At 31.0% G+C, this 18,920-nt stretch overlaps 4 protein-coding genes across 6 annotated transcripts; 3 read left to right on the forward strand and 1 right to left on the reverse strand.

Annotated features, from left to right (window-relative positions):
• Positions 1-1,878: 1,878 nt before the first annotated feature.
• LOC111297408 (uncharacterized) lies at positions 1,879-3,245 on the forward strand. The gene is made up of 3 exons (XM_022892155.2): positions 1,879-2,059; positions 2,223-2,288; positions 2,918-3,245. The coding sequence occupies exons 1-3, from the start codon at positions 2,012-2,014 to the stop codon at positions 2,963-2,965; spliced, it is 162 nt and encodes a 53-aa protein (XP_022747890.2). The 5' UTR covers positions 1,879-2,011; the 3' UTR covers positions 2,966-3,245.
• A 272-nt stretch (positions 3,246-3,517) lies between these two features.
• On the reverse strand, positions 3,518-5,474 carry LOC111297383 (ribosome-binding factor A family protein). 3 transcript variants are annotated; one of them, XR_016328784.1, is made up of 4 exons: positions 5,086-5,474; positions 4,355-4,528; positions 4,016-4,230; positions 3,518-3,743 (listed from the first exon to the last, which is right to left on the reverse strand). XR_016328784.1 is itself a non-coding variant. In XM_022892153.2 (3 exons), exons 1-3 carry the CDS (start codon positions 5,398-5,400, stop codon positions 4,084-4,086), a joined length of 636 nt encoding a protein of 211 aa, XP_022747888.2. In that variant the 5' UTR covers positions 5,401-5,474; the 3' UTR covers positions 3,745-4,083. The 3 variants fall into 3 exon arrangements, 1 of the variants encoding a protein (XP_022747888.2); XR_016328783.1 differs by lacking the exon at positions 3,518-3,743 and adding an exon at positions 3,745-3,931; XM_022892153.2 differs by lacking the exon at positions 3,518-3,743 and having other exon boundaries at positions 3,745-4,230.
• Positions 5,475-6,882: 1,408 nt separating this feature from the next.
• Positions 6,883-10,002, forward strand: LOC111297419 (uncharacterized). Its single transcript, XM_022892161.2, has one exon. The coding sequence runs from the start codon at positions 7,158-7,160 to the stop codon at positions 9,774-9,776; it is 2,619 nt and encodes an 872-aa protein (XP_022747896.2). The 5' UTR covers positions 6,883-7,157; the 3' UTR covers positions 9,777-10,002.
• A 3,775-nt stretch (positions 10,003-13,777) lies between these two features.
• Positions 13,778-14,704, forward strand: LOC111297452 (protein SMALL AUXIN UP-REGULATED RNA 8-like). Its single transcript, XM_022892177.2, has one exon. The coding sequence runs from the start codon at positions 13,894-13,896 to the stop codon at positions 14,371-14,373; it is 480 nt and encodes a 159-aa protein (XP_022747912.2). The 5' UTR covers positions 13,778-13,893; the 3' UTR covers positions 14,374-14,704.
• The last annotated feature ends 4,216 nt before the right edge of the window (positions 14,705-18,920 follow it).

The following is an 18,920-nucleotide window of genomic DNA, read 5'->3' on the forward strand; positions in this document are numbered from 1 at the left end:
CCTAGATTGTGATATAAAATATATAATATAATAATTTTGATTTTTTAAAATATTTAATTAAATTTTTTTTAATAAATTTAAATTTTTAAAAAATTAAAAAAATAAATCAAACTAAAGTTAATTTTGCATATTTTGAAAAATATAGAATTTACTTCTAATAAATTTAAATATTTCTTCAAAAGTTTTGATTATCATTGAAATATGACATTGAAATATTTCTACTAATAGATTTATAGTTTCTTCAAAAAAAATTTTTAAAAATTTTAATTGGACCCCATAGTCGTTAAAATTTAAAACTTTGAATCTCATAACCATTTGAATATAAAATTTTTCTTTTAAAATTTGATTTTGGGATAAGAGATTTGAATTTAATTTTTTGAGAAAAATACAATATACATATATCTATCATTTAAGTTAAATATTCGAAGTGATTAAAATTTTATAACTTCTAACATTTAAGTATTAGATTTTTTCTTGATACAAACAAAAATTGAAGCTTAAAAGTTAGAAAAATTTATAAATATTAAAAATTAAATTTCAATCTTAGAAAAATTTGTCACATAAATAAATCATTTAAATTAAACTTAAGATTTTGTTAGGCTTTTAAGTTCGAATTTAATTTTAATTTTTTATTGAAAATTAATAATAGATTATTTTCTTGTTTAAATAAATAATAAAAAAAAACTTTGATTTTCCTTAAAAAGGAAAAAAATGTTATTATTGCAATTATTGGATTGTCCCTTTAGGCTTTGGGTTAGGTACCCTATTAGTCAACCTAAAAAGAAAGCCTGACATCTAAAGAAAACAAATCGATTCTTGTGTCTTTGAAAGCGACTGTGGGATTCCCAATGGCCGAAGACTAATGGCTAAAAAATGTACGGACTTAAGGACTAGAGCGGACATACCACATCTCCCTATATTTAATATAATTTAGGTTTTTTTATTTAATGTTTTCCTTTTTAAATTATTTGTTTTGGTAGTTATATCTTATTTTAAGATAATTGAGATTTGGATTCTCTATTTGTTTCTAAACTTCTTCATATCATAAAAAATATATTCCTTTCATTTTTTTTAATATTTCTTTTTTAAGATGTCTCAAAATTATGTTTTATTTTTTTAAAAAATCTAAAATATTTACTTTTTATATTTTTTTATACTTTTTGATATTAAAAATAATGAAAATTTAATTTTATAAAAAAATAAAAATTAATATTAAATATATTAAAATCAAAACATTTTTTTAAAACTCCATAAAAGATGATACATAACAAATATTTTAAGATGGAAAGAATAACAAAAGTGCACATTTCAATTGAAGGAGCTGATCCATAATACATTTGAATTATTTTTAGGAGGTATCACATTCGAAATCATTAAAAAGAAAAATATGAATTTGGGGAAAATTATAATTAGAGTTATATATATAAATGAATAGAATATTTTGGGTCATGATAGTATTCGATTTTTATTTATTTATGTTTATTTAAAAAATTTAATAAATGATCACGAATAATATTTTAAGATTAATTAATTAAATGAATAGATTACGTGTATAATTAAATTTATTTATATTTGATTTATTTGTTAAAACTAATAGAATTTTTTATTAATAGTTTATAAACATGTTCAGTTTTCTGTTTGTTTATATTTATTTATTAAATATATATATATATATATATGGGAAAATTATGATACGGATTGGAGGTTTAAAAAAATTGAAGATGTTAGGGCCAGAAAGCCCATGAACGAGGTCGGTTAAACATTAAAAAGGCCCATTTTCCATTTCGGGCCACGATAAGAACCTAAACGTCGCCGTTTTCGAGATAAGCTCCACAAACGTAAAAATAGGCAGTTGCGCAGTCAGTTAAACCCCAGCGAAAAAATTGATTGTCAGGGTCCAATAAATTTTCTAGGGCATAAGAAGCTTACTTTTCCTCCGCCGGCACAGACTGTTTCTTTCTGAATCTCCGTCGCCCAAATCCCCGAAACAGAAACAAAACAAAGCAAAGCGATGCCGCCGCCTCCTGGACCTTACTCTGGCACCAGCACTCTTGCCCTCGTAATTTTTTTTTTAATTTGCTTGTCAGATCAAATGCAGAAAACAAAAAAAGAAAAATAAATTAATAAATATATATATGTAGATAATAGATCTAATTTTCCATCTTCCCAGAAAATCATCTAAAATCAGCTTCTTATTTGATAAATTATTATTTATGTAATAGGTAGCTCGTGCATCTGCTTTCTCTTTTGGTCTCGTTTATGGGAGCATGAAGCTGAAGTACCTCAAGGTATTTCCATTTTTTTTTTCAATTTTTTCTGTTTTTCTTTATTATAATTTAAGAATTTATTTGGAATTCATATCATGTTATTGCAATTGGATAGAAACTGTTAATTTTGATCTGTTTTTTCATGGGGGAAAAGGGTGCTGGTCATTTTATCTGCTGCTATGAGGCATTGTTGTAATGTTTTTGTTTTTGTTTTTCAAGTTTGTTATTAGAATGATAATCTAATGTATTGCTGTGATCAGATTGTTGGGACTTGGGATCAGTTATTGGGAACAATTGGCATCTAATGCTTCTGATATAAGTGTGTTTGACCGTTTTGTTTTACATTCTAATGTATTTTCATTGATAAATAATGACATAAGTGGGTGTTTTGGCTTGTTCTACATATCCATGCAGTCATGCTGAAAAGGGTATGAGAGAAACTTGCAGGTTTTGCTAAAATCTGTAAAATTGTGGGTTAGACTTGAACTGCTAATTTGCCCACATCAAACTGTGTTTCATAATTATGGCTTTCTATTTTTTCTTTCTAAGATATTTTGAGAAGAATTTTGTGCCTTTGTTTGAAGAGATGAGTCAAAACAAACATAAATAACAAATGCTTACTTCTTTTACTTTATTATCTCTACCCTCAGGCAAAGGCAAAGTCTCAAAAGAAAGCTGAAGCCAAGGCTCACCACTGAAGCAGAGAGGTTTTGTTCATGGTTGGTTGCATGTGTGAGTTGAGTTTCTGAGTAGGAATAATGCATATAGATGGAACTGTACCAGTATTTCATTCTGACCTGCAATTGTTATGGACCATGACTACCTCTCCCTGAAATTTTTTGAGATTTATCAAGTTGGCCCTTCTAGTATTTTCTTTCAGTTGGCAATGGATGCTTTGTTTCTATTCTAGGGTTTAACACTGGGCAAGCTGTTGCATTATATGCTTCCCACTTCAAAGTAATAATTTGGCTCCCAAAATCTTGTGCTTTGTGTTATAAATTTTAGTCTTCCCGCAGCATTACTTATTTGATTAGTGCCACCAACCGGATTTGCACCCACAATTAACAAATTCCTGTTAGTCCATTGGCCTAAATCTTGTCTCTAGCTATTATTCTTGTACCATGTAAAGCTAGTTTCAAAAGAATACCTGGCTCCTGATCGAAAAGTAGGCAAAGAAGTGCTTCCGTTAACAAAACTACAACTCCAAGCCTATGATAAAGCAATTAAGCAAGGCATGAAAGAAATGATCCTTGAGCAAAAACATATTTAAATAATAAGTAAATTTGTAACTTGTCAGTTTTGTGCGCTCGACATCCAGAATTGTCCGATCTAGACTAGCATTTAGTGTTAATAAATTGATCACTACACAAGAGCTTAAATGTGAAACAAGGCAAAATTTTGGATAGATTCATGTAGAATGACTTTGGATGAATAGATGCTTCAGATTATGGCAGTGGCATCAATTGAGAAGACTTGCTGCAACACAAACAAATGTTTCAAACAAATACTGTTTCATAAACCTACGGTAAAGTAGTTATGCAAAATGGAAAATATGCCTAGGCTATGTGTTGTTGAATGGTAACTATTGTACAATCTCATTGTATATGGGGATGTTTAGAGATAAGTCTGATCATCTTATTATCTTCCCTAAGCCATCAAGAAACCTGTATAAGAAACCCAATATATTCAAGCAAGAAATCAGCCTCAAACAGCATTGAGCAAAACTAAATCCACAACAAGAAGCAAACCTATAAAGATGCAACAACAACAACTTCATCCTCTCATCAGGAAATGCTCTGAGTAAATGACAAGGCAACTACTTTACATAAATGATATCTTCATCAGGGTCATCACCCTCCCAGTCATTGTCATCTTGAGGTGAATCAGATGATTCAAATTCTTCTTCATCTTCATCTGCTGCAGTCTTTTTCTCAGCCTTTATTTTATCTAATATAGCAATTACCTGAAACAGTTTACCAAATCAGTATCAGCTGAGGGTATAAATGTGCTGATGCAATTAGCCACACTTTGCCGCAATAAACTAGTAGAATCACCATCACCAAAAACAATAGATTGCAAGCACTTACCCTGCTTGCCCTCTCCAGCGATTCATCTTCAATAAAGCGTATCTCTGGCGTAAGCCGCAACTTGATACGCTTCCCCAGCTCACTTCTAACATATTTAGCTTTTGACTTCAATCCGGCAAGTGCAACATCCTTCCCCCTCTCATCACCAAAAACAGATACATATACTTTAACAACCTACTATCATGGACAAAAGAGCATGAATTATTCAGTGACAAATTTTTTTAAATAAATTCAAACAGCAGTACATTGCAATGTTGTATATAAAATTGATGTGTCAGAAGTTGGAGATTTCTCTGTCTTCAGTTTGGACATAATGAATCCCTAGCCTTTCCTATGTCTTTCCATTATTCCAATCATAATCAGCCATACCAAATTCAAGCAAAGCATAATTACTTATAACCCAATTTTGTTATTACCATTACTTTCAACCGCAAGTCCTCTAATTCAACCATACACAAATTTAGAAAATTAAAAAGAAATACCATTCCCTAGAACAAAAACATTACGCATTACATTCTTAAAAATCTTCCCCTTCTCAAATTTAGCAACCAAAAAGGATTAATTTTCAGCACTTAACACAACCAATAAATTAAAAAAAAAAAAAACAAAATTTTTTACTTCAGCTTACATTTTCATCACAGTTTGTCAAATCACAAGCTGTTACAAGAAGAACCCATAGCAGAATTCCCAGTAAAGAAGTATTTTTTTTTTAAATACAAACAAAAGGGTACCTGTAAATCAGCTGAAACTTTAACATCACTTATGGTAGTAAGGGAAGAGAGGTAGCGGTCAGCTCCCAAGGAGGCTTCGGGCAAGACAGCGTATTGCAACACTTTGTCAGTTAAGAGCATGTCGGAAAGCTCTCTCCTTATCTGTTTCGCAACCATTTGAACTCTCCTAGGATTGGCCATGCACTTTATGGTTGCGCCTGTTGTGAGGTTGGGGCGTAGGCGAAAATGGGCCGTCGGTTTTGGGGTGGGGAAAGAACATGGTCTGAGACAGACAGCTGTGATCGGGAGGTGGTGGAGGAGGAGTACGTGGGGCATTGCTACTGGGAATTGGTTGGGGTCTTTCTTCCGGTTCTTGAGGGTGTAAGAGATTTGGGGAAGAAAAAAAAATCGAAGAGGACAAAAGGAATATCCTTTTCAATAAATTGAGGGGTATTTTGGTCAATTCGAAACAAATTATAGTTTTTATTTTCATAATGCAAGATGATAAAATAAAATGTCCTAAAATATCAAAAGTGAAATTGGTAACCTACTTTTGCATAATACATTGATATATTATTACACTAATTATGAGTTAGCTTTGGAAATAAATAAATTTTAGAATATACTAAATATATTTGTTAGTTTATGTAATTTTGACATTGATGATATAAAGAATGAATGGAGGTTGTATTTGAGAATGTGTCAAATTTTTTATGAAAGGATAATTAAGGAATGTCGGAAATAATATTTCGAAACAAATTTCAGCACTCAAATCAATTGAGTATATGAGAAAAAAAATTAAAAAAAAAATGATAAGAGAAAGCAAAAAGAATATAAAGTAGAAAATGTTGTATGTCTAAGTTGATTTTTTTTTATATGCTTCATTAATAATGATATGATTAACCAGACAATTATATATAAATTAAATGATGTGATGATCAAAATATTACTGACATAAACATTAAGTTATAAGTAGGAATGTAAGCGAACATAATTTTTAACGAATCGTTCATAAATATGTTTAATTTATGTTTATTTATATTTATTTATTAAGTTTAACAATATTGAATACTATTTGTACGTTCGTTTATTAAACAAACCAAATATAAATAACTCTTTATTCGTTTATTTATGTTCATGAATAAATCTATTTACAATTTATTTAAAATTTATTCATTTATTATTTGTTTGCTGTTTGTTTATAATAATACTAATAAAATTATATTTTTATATTTTACCATATTATATTTTAAGATTCATTTATGTTTATTTATGATTTGTTTAGTTATGATTTATTTATTGTTTATGAATGTATTCATTTATATATGTTCGTAAATATATTCGTTTAATATTCATAAATAAATTCATTTAAATTAATTAAACGAATACGAACAACCTATTATTTAAATGAATAAACATGAATAAATAAAATAATCCTTTTAACGAATACGATTAAACACAAATACATTTAAAAATAAACGAACAAACATAAATATATGTTCATTTATTTATGTTTGATTCGTTTATATTTCTAGTTATAAAATTACTCTTGATAGTAATTTTAGTAGCAATTAGCACCTTTTTAATAAAATTTAGAGGTCAATAGTTTTATCATAGAATGATAACAAATTTGAGAGAAATTGAGGGATTGTTTTTCTAATTTTTACTCTAAAATGTTATCAAATTTCCTTTCTTTGAATGCTTTAAAGGTAATAATTTTACCTGACATTTTTATAAACAAAACCATCCAACTAAACCAACAAAGGGTGCCGTTGAACAAATAAAAGTGAAGAATTTTGAAATTTCATTGAGAAAAAAAGGGAAATCCCGTGGAAACCTTGATCACGTAAACGACGGGTATTTGTTTTCTTGGATCCTGTGACTGAAATGCCCATGAATTGCAAGCGTCATTTCTCCAAAACACCCTTGCAGCTCAAAAACGTCAAAGCTTACGCCTTTTCGTAAGAGCTTCCCCTGGTAACCGAAGCTGGTGTATTGGAGATGAGTTGATCTGGTGACCCTGCAAGCCAAATCTTTATATGTAACATATAAAATACGCCATTTTCATCCAAATTCTCGATCTAAATTCAGCCATGGAGGAGCCAGAAAATACCATGGTTGAAGTAAGAGAAGAGCTCATGGTTTCTCCAAAAGGCCAAAACCAAAACCCTTGTTTAAGAACAGCCCATTTTCTCAAACCCATTTTCAGTCCCCTTGAAAACCCACTTCCCAAGCTTCCTTCCCAACGTCTTTCCTCTCTGGAACAACCTTCTTTTGAGGCCAAAAATCTACCTTTGAGTATCAGTTTTCATGGGTGGAGATGCAGGGCAAAGAATTGGTCCACATGGATTGACAAGATGGCTGATTTACATGAATCGACTTGGAAGAAAGCTGGTATCTATGAAGCCATCATGAATTCAGCTTACCAGATCAAGAGAAACAATGATTTGGTTCTTGGTTTAGCTGAGAAATGGTGTTGTGAGACCAAAAGTTTCATTTTTTCTTGGGGTGAAGCTAGTGTTACACTTGAAGATGTCATGATCCTGGGGGGCTTCTCTGTTCTGGGTTCCCCTGTTTTTACCCCTCTCGAAACTGAAGAATTGAAGGAAGTAGAAGAGAGTTTAAAGAGTGCAAGAATTCAAATTGTTAGAAGCAAAGCTAAAAAGGCTTGCCCTCGTTTGTGGATGCTAAAATTCATGGACACTGGCAGTGAATTTGAGCATGAAGCATTTCTTGCCTTTTGGCTTTCGAGGTATGTTTTTACCAATGCACATGAAACAATTAGGGAACATGTCTTCTCTATTGCAATTCATTTAGCCAGAGGGACAAGACTTGCTTTAGCACCTGCTGTACTTGCTAGTATTTATAGAGATTTGTGTTTGTTGAAAGATGAAATTACTGCTTCAACTAAATTGGAGAAAGAAGAGGTGTTTAGGCTTACCATTTGGTCACCATTTCAGTTAGTTCAGGTTTGGGCCTGGGAGAGATTTGTAGAGCTAAGGCCAGAACCAAATTTGATAGAAAAGGGTCAGCCAAGGCTGATTCAATGGCATGATGTTAGTTGCAAGGTTGAGAATGTGAGGTTTGCTCTAGAGTCAGCTGGTGGAAGTTTTGAATGGCGTCCTTATGCTATGCAGATTGAGAACTGGAAACAACCTAAGTTTTATAGAGAGAATGAAGTTTGTATATCGATCACTGCACATCTTGACAAAGAATTAGAGTCCTTTGCTCGATGCTTGAAGGCCAGTGAGCTAGCGGGACTTGATTGTGTAGAACAGTACCTTCCACATCGGGTTGCAATGCAATTTGGAATAGATCAGGATATTCCATGTTGTGTTCATCGATCAAATGAGACTCCTGAAATTGCCTGGCTCAATTACTGTGAATCACTAACTGGTGTGAAATTATACATTCCATCTCGGCTCTATAAAGCTGGTGTTACTGTCCAATACTTGAAGTGGTGGAAGCAGTCAGTGTTGGAGAGCAAAGGCACCGCTAAGGGTTTGAAGAAATCAGCAAAGAACCGAAAAGGAGAGAAACAAAGAAAAAGTTCCTCTGGTTGTCCTAGCTTTCATAAAAAAATAGAGAGCTTCCGTGGGAAGATAGAAGCTAATGATCCTTCTGTTTCTCCTAATTGCTCTATGAATAGCTCAAAGAAACAAGGAGATAGTGTCAATGGAACTAATAATGTTGGTGATTCCCTTTCTTGTTTCCCTCTTAAGAAATCAAAATGTGTATCCCAAATTTTGGAAGAAAAGCAGGTGGGCAACAATGAACCTACTTCTTTTGGTTCTTGTAGGAACTCAAAGAAATCAGCCAAGAATCTGAAAGGAAACAAGAAAGGTAAGGAAGAATCTTCTCCAAGTCTTCCTTTAGGAAGCTCAAAAGAATCAGCACAAACTTTGAAAAGAAAGGAGAAAGATGGCAATGAGTCTGCTTCTCCTTGTTTCAGTCAAAAACTTTTGAAAACATCTGCAGAGAGTTCTAAAGGAATGAAGGAAGATACTTATGTGTCTGCCGCTTCAAGATTCTCTGTTAGAAGCTCTGAAAAATCAGCAAAGTTTATGAAAGACAAGGAGGAAGGCAGCAGCGATTCTGCCTCTCAGGCTTTACCTTCAGTAAATACGAAGAAAACACCACGGTCTGTAAAAAGAAAGAAGGGAAGCAGTTCCTGTCTACCTATTGGTTTCACGCCCAACTTTGTTGGGAAGGAAGCAGAAAATTCTCCTGAGGATAATAACCTAACAATTGCAGAAATGATGAGATCTTGCAAGAAGCGTAGCAAAATTGGAACTAAAGATTGTGATGAGGATGGAAACCCATCTGGCCATTCTCAAAGTCTTTCATCAACAATTGCAGATGATGAGGTTATTAAATATTTGAAGCCATTAGCGATACTGGCAGAAAAGGTTATGCAGGATGAATCTGTGCTGAGAGGAGTGGGGGGAACTTTTGAGAGTGCCTACAAGGATCAGAGAGAAATACAGATGAGGCAGGAGGAAGTTGTGATGGGAGAATCAGAAAGATCACTGAGAGGTGCAAAGGAGGGCAACCCAGAACGTCCAATTCACAAAATGCTAAGCATCAATGGTGTTGAAGGAGAGTGTACTTGCTATGCTGTTAACATACCTGGATTAACACTTGAAGCTCGGATTAGCAGGCTTGAGAAACTGGCTGAGGAGCTAAAAGAAATGAGATCTGCTTGCAAGTAGTCAGTCTAACCATTAGCATCAATATGTACTTTAGCCAATTTTCCTCTTTCTTTTTCTTTCTTTTTTTTTTTATTTACCGTTAGAATAAATGCATAAGATTTTATTTGGTCGGTTTGATTCAGTGGAAACAAATACAGTAACAGAACTTGCTAAGCTTTGATTTAGCTGTACATTATATGTAAAAACTTATCTTTATTAATTGGGATAAATTATGACTGCTATGACATGCTGATGATCTGAACCTAGTCATAACGATGCATGTCACTTGAATTCCAGAGGTATTTTAAAACTTATTTCACTGTGACACTCTGACTCATCTTCTTTATCATGTCACTCAAAAAGGCAATTTCTCTCTGATTGAAACATTGTCAAATCTTTTTGTATATGACATGTTGCAGTACCTGATGACAAAAGCTTTTTCTAGGAGATTTGAAGATTTAGTCAGTACTTGATCTCCATCCTGTCCTTCACTGAAAATTTCTGTTCAAAAAACATTTGCCATCGTTGTTTAACCATCTTAGCAGGCTACAGATCCTTCAAGTTGGTATTACTTGCCCGTTGAATTTTGATTGGGACAAGGGATCGATTAACCAGAATTTTTTTCACTATCCAATTCTCAATACTATAACTGTATGATACCAATATAGTAGTCGTCATGTTTGGACTTCGAAGTGTATTGACCCATTATGTCAACCCATAAATCAACAAATCTTGGTCCAAAGACAAAGGTCACAAAAGATCTAGAACCTGAGAACTGCAGGACCAGGCTGCCATCCAGTAGGCCATGAGACTCGAGCATTCTGAGTTTTCTCTCGCCCCTCACTCTAGCAATCTTTGTCTCTACATATGAACTTCCGCATAAAACCCATTGAAGCTGTCTTTGCTAAGATTGTGCTTGACACAAGAACAAACCAAAAAGAAGGGAAGCTTTCAATTTTCAAAGAAGTTTACTTTCAACCAAACATAATCACTAAACTGCAGATTTTATGCCTTGCGATGACAGTTAGCATGCCTTCTTATATTTCTGTTTGTGTTGAGCTCTGAAACAAGGGCCAAAACCCTGAAATTACAAAAGGAAGGAGTGGTTAAGGGTTAAAGCAGATGGTGCTGTTGCATTTATATTCCAATGCTCAAGTAGAGATCGAAATAAAAGAAAATAAAAATAGATAAAAGTAAGAAAGTATGAGTAGAATAAGAATCGTAAGATAATCTTTGAGTGTCTCTATTTATAAGTAAAAAGTGAAAGATTTGTGAGATATAACATTGACGTGATTCAATTGATATGATATTAAACATGTAGATCAACTTGACATATCAGGTCAGTTCAAAAAATTAAAATACCTTTTATTGTTGTCGACAATCTCTGATAAAGAGAATGACTAAAATATCTTTTGGACCTAAAAATACCCGTAACAATTTCCTTCTATCAGATTATAAGCAATTAAACACTAATAAATCTTCTTATCAGTATTCAGTACTTTAAAGATCCGGGGTCCTGATTTCATAATTGTTTACGTTTTATTGAATGATCGGTCCTGAAAACTAAAGACTATTGCTTCGACGAATTGAAGTAGTTGGTATGATAATTTATATGGAACTATTTTCTCTACAAAGTAATGCCAACTCATTGCTTTAAAGAGGCATAAAGAAGGTTAAAAACAACAACTTTTACAGATAAATTAATTGAATGCTGGTTACTCTAAACAAGAGGACTCTTCCAAAAGAAATGGGGTGGGGTAATTAGTTGGTATCAATAATTTCATGAAGTTAGGCTTGTATTATTGGAGCAGCCGATATCAATAGCCATTCATTTGAGTAGGCTTTTGAGCAGCATATATATTCCCTAAATCTTTCATTATTTGTTGCTTTAATCAGGATTACTGTGTTACAGGAAAGAAACTGGGGAGACAAGAGATCATGGGAGAGTAGAAAATAAAACATGAAACAGCAAAACATGCATATGTTTATACATTGTTTGTGTCCTTTTCATCTTTAGTTTTTTTTTTTAGTTGGTTGAGCACTTATGAGAAATGATAAAAATTTAGAGGGCATTGTGCAACGTTGTTGCCTATAATTCATAATTCATGATTACAATCTTGAATTGAAAGTTAGAAAGATTTGTTCATGTTCTTAGTCCAGAAAAACCTTTTTTTTTATCCGAAAAAATTTAGGAGCAGGGGTGATTACCTCATCTTTAAGATTAAAATAAACGTCCAACTTAAAATAGAATTTACGAATTCTTTAGATATTTGTTTGCGGATTTTCAGATTTACAGATCGTTTGCCCAGGAAAGACTATGAGGGAACTTGGGCCTGGGTGCTTATGCACCAAATCTTTACTCCTTTTCACTTTTACCGACCCTATTTAGCTCTAGTCCAGAACAGCTACCTGTTAGATTATGTGATTTGAGAAGAAATGGAGAAAACCAAAACCAGAATTTAAATATAAGAAAACATATACTTTAACATAAATAAATTAATCAATTATATTTGTAATGAAAAATAATTAGCTTGCATGTACTTGCTTATTGTGCCTTGTTTGGAACTGAAATGGATTTATATATAATACTTGCTATGGACAAAGAGGAGATTGTGGAGGCAAGGCAAAGCTAGTCAAGGAGTTTTTGTAAGATTTTGAGTTGATATAGAGTTTTGCATTTCCAAGACAAACAGAATCTAATCATATCATATCAATATAATTGCAAAAAAAACAAAGAAAGAAGAATAATAAGTCAGTCGTCTAAACCAAAATTAAGAGAGTAAATAATACATTAGTATTCATAAATTATTCGGATTCGATTCGAAGAAAATTTGAATTCGGTTCGATTATTATCGAGTCGAGCTCGAGTTCGAGTAGCTCAACTTATCGATCGAGCTAAATTTGAGTATTTTTATATCCGGTTCGAATAATTGGCGAGCTTAATCGAGCTTTTATATTTAAATATATTTTTATTATTTTAATTAATAAAATATTTTGAGTCTGAATTCGAATATAAATAATTGAATTTTTGTCGAGTATACGAATTGAGTAAGCTCGAGTAGCTCGAATTCGATCACGAATTAAACTCGAGTTTGAAAAATAAAACTCGATCGAATTTAAATCGAATATTGAACTTCGAATTGTGAATCGAGCTCAAGCTCGAACGTTTTACTGTATCGACTCGACTTGATTACACCCATAACTAAAACATAATTGCCTTTCCAATCTTTCTTTTTGGTATATTTGTTGAATCAATTTTCTTTTGTGATATAGCACCCAAATTATGGTGAATAAGCAAGTCAAATAAAAATTCAATTCGAATCCGAAACTTAATTCGAATAAATATCTCATATTTTTTAATAAATTGATTTTTATAAAATTAGAATTCAATTTTTAATATTTTTATTTTTATTTTTTAAGCTTCAATCTTCATTTGTACAAAAAAAAAAAATTCAATTTTTTATTTTTTTTTTGTCAAATAAAAAGTGAAAATCTATTACGATGCATTAAATAATTATTTATTATAAATAATAAAAGATGTTCTTACCTTAACAGAGAAGTTAATTAGCTAACAACTATTATGAAGCAGTTGTTGCTTAAAACCTAATAAATTACTTACAGCAAGATGATGGTGCATGTGCCCAATTATACAGTGGATTCTTTGATTAAAGTTTAAGAACTTCTATTTTTATTTTCCTTTCCAACATTTGAAGAAGGAAAAAGGAAAGTAAAACGCCTATTTCTAAAACAAAATCTTTCAAAATGCACAGTTATCAAGAAACTAAGAAGTTAACAATAAAATTAGTTAAAAAAAAAAAAAAGAAGTTAACTATAAACTTGAAAATGGAAATTAAATGCTAAATAAAATTTTAATGAATTAAAGAATTGATTAAAGCCAATTAAAGTCTCATGACCTCACCATAGGTCGCATGGCCCAACTGAAACAGCAGACACAATCTCGTAATTATCTCTAACTCCAAGGGCAATTGCTTTAGTCATTGACCTTATAATACCTCCCTCGTGAAAAGAAATTCTCACATCACGATCAGCTCGTTCACACTGGTTCACTTTTTCTCTTTGTCGGAAAATACTCTCTTTTCCGACTAACTCTTTTTCTGTCACTTTCTTGGGAAAAAAAATGTCGCAGGGGATGGGAAAGTGCCAGAAAATTCGTCATATTGTCCGAATCCGACAAATGCTGAAGCAGTGGCGAAGGAAGGCCCGCATGACTGCCAGCAGCATGAACAACAACAATAACGGACACGGGCCGTCAGATGTTCCTGCTGGACACGTGGCGGTCTGTGTGGGCACCAGTCTCAGGAGATTTATCGTACCCGCGACGTACCTTAACCACCCGATCTTCAGAAAACTCCTCGTACAAACCGAAGAAGAGTACGGTTTCAATAACGTAGGACCGTTAGCCATCCCATGCGACGAGTCATTCTTCGAAGATATCCTCCGAGTCGTGTCCCAATCTAACTCGTCATCAAACTCGGGCCGTTTCTCTACTTACGAGGATCTTCAGCGATGCTGCCACGTCGGCATGAATAATAAACTCGGGTTTTTCAGGGAATCTCGACCGTTGCTTAATGAGTTTGCCGATAAATCTGTCTACTAACGGCTAAACCAAGCCAGCAAAAAAAGGATTAATACTCCTGGGTCGACTCAACTGAGTCACACGAGTTGAAAGGGCTAACAGCTATATTTGAGTTTGAGTTTGCTAGGTATTAATTATTATGTTAATTTGAGTGATTAGTGGGTTAATTAGGTGATGGCGAAGAGGAGTTGTTTTTACCGACTCATCCCGAGTGGTGGTGAGTGAGGAAAGTTAAAGCATAATTTATTATTATCTTTTGTAAATTCAGTGGCTTTGATTGACTGACTAATTCTAGGAATTATATATATATGGTATGTCAAATTTTGTAATTTATTGGATATTATTATTACTTAATTTGTATTCTTTTCAAAGATATGTAATTTTATATTGCAATATAATAAAGGAAGAATAAATGTTGTTAAAAATTATGAAAAATTAATTTTATAAAAAAAATTAAAATTTAATATTAAATATATTAAAATCAACTTTTTTTTTTAATGCTGTAAAAATTAGTACTAAATAGGAAGTAAAAATCGTAGTTTTGTCATGTCAGGGATTAATTTTTAATCTTATAGGTGGAACTTTATGGTACCACTTTTTAAGCGTGGGAAGGAATTTAATAGTACTACTTTTACTTTATAATCATGGCACGAATGCTTTTGCCAATATTTCATGATGTTGGTTGGCTTTATCATCCACCATGCCCCAAAAGGCTCTCCTTTTTTTTTTTTTTATGTTTTTTTAATGTAATGATGGGTCTATCTTTTTTTTTTTTTTTAAGTTGAAGAATTGTTAATCGACCAAAAGCTAAAATATTAAAATAATAAAGACTGTCAAGCATAGGGAAATAGCTTGATTTTACATGTAAAATCTGTGCATTTATTAATCTTTATTTTGATTAAGGAACTTTTATATTCTTATAAACCATAAATCATATGCATTTTTTTATCAAATAACTTATTGATTTGATTTTGTTACCAATAATCATTTTTATAAATAATTTATAGATTTATCAATTAGTGATTGATTCAATTGGTTAAGACTCGTCTTTTTGAATGAAAAATTATTAAATTCGAGTATTATCGGTAATCGTTTATTGAGATAATTTTATATACACGATATGCAATCATCTATCTTAGATTATCAAATATTATACGTTTTATCTTAATTTGAAGAATTGAGTAATCTATTTACTCTTAAATTTTTTTTTACAAAATTTTTTTTTTATAGATTTAATGTAAATTTTCATTGAAATTTATAATAGACTTTAATCTTAAAATGAGATAACCTTTTATTCATCAATCAAATTTAACTTAAAAATCGACTTAATTGAACTCATAAATTTTGGAATGCACTAAGCTTTGAAATAAAAATGAAATAAAAAGGAAAATATTCATCAATTATTCAATCAAGGTTTTTTAGTAGTATTATTTTGATTTGCTGGTGAGGCGAGAAGCAAATCATTGATGCATAAGAGCCCATATAGCTGATCGGAGTTCTTGAAATTGTGTCAAGCCCAAACTGAATTATTATTATAATAATACTAAAGCTTTTTGTTACCCAATATAAACTATGATATATTTGCTAATTCGTGTACTTAACCATAAAAAAACCGTTTGTTATTTGGGGCACATTCATGAGTTTTTGGAAAAAAAAAATTAGGATATTATTTTTGCAACTAAAAATAAATATTATGGGTATTAAATAATGTATGTTAAATTTATTAATTTAAAATATGATACGGTGATATGATATAAATATAATATAAATAAAAAATATGAATATGATATGATTTAAAATTTTAATATAATTATTTATAAATTTAATAAAATAAAAAAATATATTATATATTTTAATATAAACACGAATTATGATACGTAATTTTCGTATAAAATATATATGATACGAATATATGAATTTTAATATTTTACATGAATATTAAAATTGAGTTAATAAAACTTCTAACAATGACTTAAACGAATAACTAATTTGATCTGTTAATTAAGATTTTGGGATAGGCTATCCTATTCCAAAACTAATGGAGTTATACATGGATTATAATTAAAATTCACGAACCTGAATAAAATTTACCAGTAACTATATATTTCAACTTTCAAGCAATACAATGAGATTATCCTTTATGATATTGCCTGTATGGTAATGTCATGCATGCATGATGCCCACTTCATGAATGATCTATGTACACATACATATTGATATATACATTAAAATTTTGAAAACATATTATCTATTATTGATATAATAAATTAATTTACTATAATTTAAAATAATATAAATTTTAGACTAATGAATTATATATTTATATAATTATTTATTGCGATTAGTCGATTTGAAGATTATAATAAAAAAATTATAAAGGAAACTTATTTTACTGTTAACAATACATGGGATCCAAAACTCAAATCACGTGCATCTCATCCGCATCTTTTGTAACGCTGACATAACCAGCGGAGGACAAGGAGATAAATAACAGCCTACTTAGATTAACAGCAGACATTTTTAACTTTAGTTTTTTTTTTTTTTCATAGGTGACGGCAGGTGGTTTTATCAAATGCTCCAAGAGAAAAGCGATTTTTGTGCGACGAATGACACGTGCCACGCAGTACAGATTCGTACATAACAATGTTTTTGAATAAGACAATTTCGTCCCTACCCTTTCGGATTCACTCGTTAAAGGTCCTCTGATTTTATGTTTGCGACAATTTCTTTTTAAACAATTTTCTATTTATGTAGCAAAAATAATGAAAAATGTTAAAATATCTTTGATTCTTCTGTACGGATATATCACCATATGATAAAAAAAATATTTATTTAAAATCAAAACTTAAATTTATATTTATATAGGAAATTAATTGCTCATAAATTAAATGGAGATGGTTAAATTTGTAGAGTCAAGGTCTACGTCAATTACTCCTTTCGTCTCAATAAAAAATGTTAGATATTAATTTTTTTATTTTTAAAATTTAACCTATTATCATTTATATTTATTAAAAATAAAAATATAAAAAAATTTTTAAATTAAAAAAAGTTTTTAAATATGTGTTTTTGTAAAATTTAATTAATTAAATTATTTAAGATAATAATAGTCAAAATTAAAAAATTTTTTTAAAAAAGTTAACTTTGACAAGGAGTGTAATTCTTGAAGACCTGGCTGGGTTTGGCTGAACAGTTTTTATATGGTATAAAATGAACTTTCCTGATCCCCTTCGGCCTTGAGCTCTGCATGACTCGTAAAAAAAGAAAGGAAAAGAAAATCACATGAGCTATGAACTGTAAAATATCAGCAACCCTAATATAAATAAAATGCAGATCATATAGGGAGATAATGAAAATGACGTAACAAAAGGCAGAAACCAAGGCCAACTTGATGATAAAGAAAAAGAAGTTTATTTCTCCTTTCGTTTGGTAACATGATGTATGCATGCATTCGCAGATTTTTTTTTTTTAATTGCGGAATTGTGTGAAAAAAAGAAGAGAAAAACATGTAAAATAAAGATGTAATTGATCGAGTTTGAGTTAATATAGTATTAAATTCGATTTTGAGTTTGACTTAAAATTTGATACTCAAAACTATATTAAAACTCAATTGAGTTTTATTTTTTTAATTCAAATTAGATTTGAGATAAAAATCGAGCTGTTCGAGTTAGTTTTATTAAGCTTGATTAATAGGTAAAAATAAACTTAATTATTATATTCGACAAAAGCTCGATTATTTGTACTTGAATTCTAATTAGAGTTCGAAATATTTTATTAATTAAAGTAATTAAAATATATTAAACTATAAAAATTTGATTAAGCTCACGAGTTACTCGAATCAAATATAAAAATACTAAAACTTGACTCGATCGATAAGTTGAATTATTTAAGCTCAAACTCGACTCGATAATTATCAAATCGAATTCAAATTTTATTCAAATCGAATTCGAATAGTTCATGCAAATATATATATTTTGGTAAAAAAAATTCGAGATAAATAAATTGTTCAGTTCAATTCTTTAAGTTAAATAAAATGTGTCATATCTGATAATCAACTAAACAAATGACTGTAAGTTATACATTTGATATAATTTTAAAAAGTGACCACCAACAAAACTCGTATTAAACCCAAAATTTATTTGCGGAAGAAAATGATTTGTCAAAGAAAATGAATCTTAAGATAAGCTAATTACTTATTGATGATGCATAAATTATATTGAAAAAGAGATAACGCCCCACAATTGGTCTGACAATGCCTACTGATAGGATGTCTTCTGAGCCCAACATGCCTTCCCCCACAATCGCACTCTGAGCCAGTGGTTCTCCTTACAAGGGAAAGACAACGGCGTATAATTTGAAAACAACAACATTAACAATGACGAAAACAAAAACAAAAAGCATCAAACATTGTTGCATGGAATATTAATCTCTTTTTTAATGCATAAAAAAGGACGTCCTAACAATCTTTTTCTTTTTCTTTTCTTTCTTTTAATGACGACCCTTTTTGTTTAAGGTACGTAACAGCTATTATTCCGTTAAAGTCAGAATTTGATTCCAAACCCACAAAAGGA

This window comes from Durio zibethinus, chromosome 16, assembly GCF_047325235.1.
Source record: "Durio zibethinus cultivar Kanyao isolate XHJ-2024 chromosome 16, ASM4732523v1, whole genome shotgun sequence".
NCBI lineage: Eukaryota > Viridiplantae > Streptophyta > Magnoliopsida > Malvales > Malvaceae > Durio > Durio zibethinus.

What these genes read in the sequence shown, in the direction of transcription:
- LOC111297408 (XM_022892155.2), top strand. Translation starts at nt 2,012, where the DNA reads ATGCCGCCGCCTCCTGGACCTTACTCTGGCACCAGCACTCTTGCCCTC. An exon ending in GCACCAGCACTCTTGCCCTC is followed by an intron (nt 2,060 to 2,222) that starts GTAATTTTTTTT and finishes TTTATGTAATAG; the next exon opens with GTAGCTCGTGCATCTGCTTT. An exon ending in TGAAGCTGAAGTACCTCAAG is followed by an intron (nt 2,289 to 2,917) that starts GTATTTCCATTT and finishes CTCTACCCTCAG; the next exon opens with GCAAAGGCAAAGTCTCAAAA.
- LOC111297383 (XM_022892153.2), bottom strand. Translation starts at nt 5,400, where the DNA reads ATGCCCCACGTACTCCTCCTCCACCACCTCCCGATCACAGCTGTCTGT. An exon ending in AAGTTTCAGCTGATTTACAG is followed by an intron (nt 4,529 to 5,085) that starts GTACCCTTTTGT and finishes CCATGATAGTAG; the next exon opens with GTTGTTAAAGTATATGTATC. An exon ending in CGCTGGAGAGGGCAAGCAGG is followed by an intron (nt 4,231 to 4,354) that starts GTAAGTGCTTGC and finishes AAACTGTTTCAG; the next exon opens with GTAATTGCTATATTAGATAA.
- LOC111297419 (XM_022892161.2), top strand. Translation starts at nt 7,158, where the DNA reads ATGGAGGAGCCAGAAAATACCATGGTTGAAGTAAGAGAAGAGCTCATG.
- LOC111297452 (XM_022892177.2), top strand. Translation starts at nt 13,894, where the DNA reads ATGTCGCAGGGGATGGGAAAGTGCCAGAAAATTCGTCATATTGTCCGA.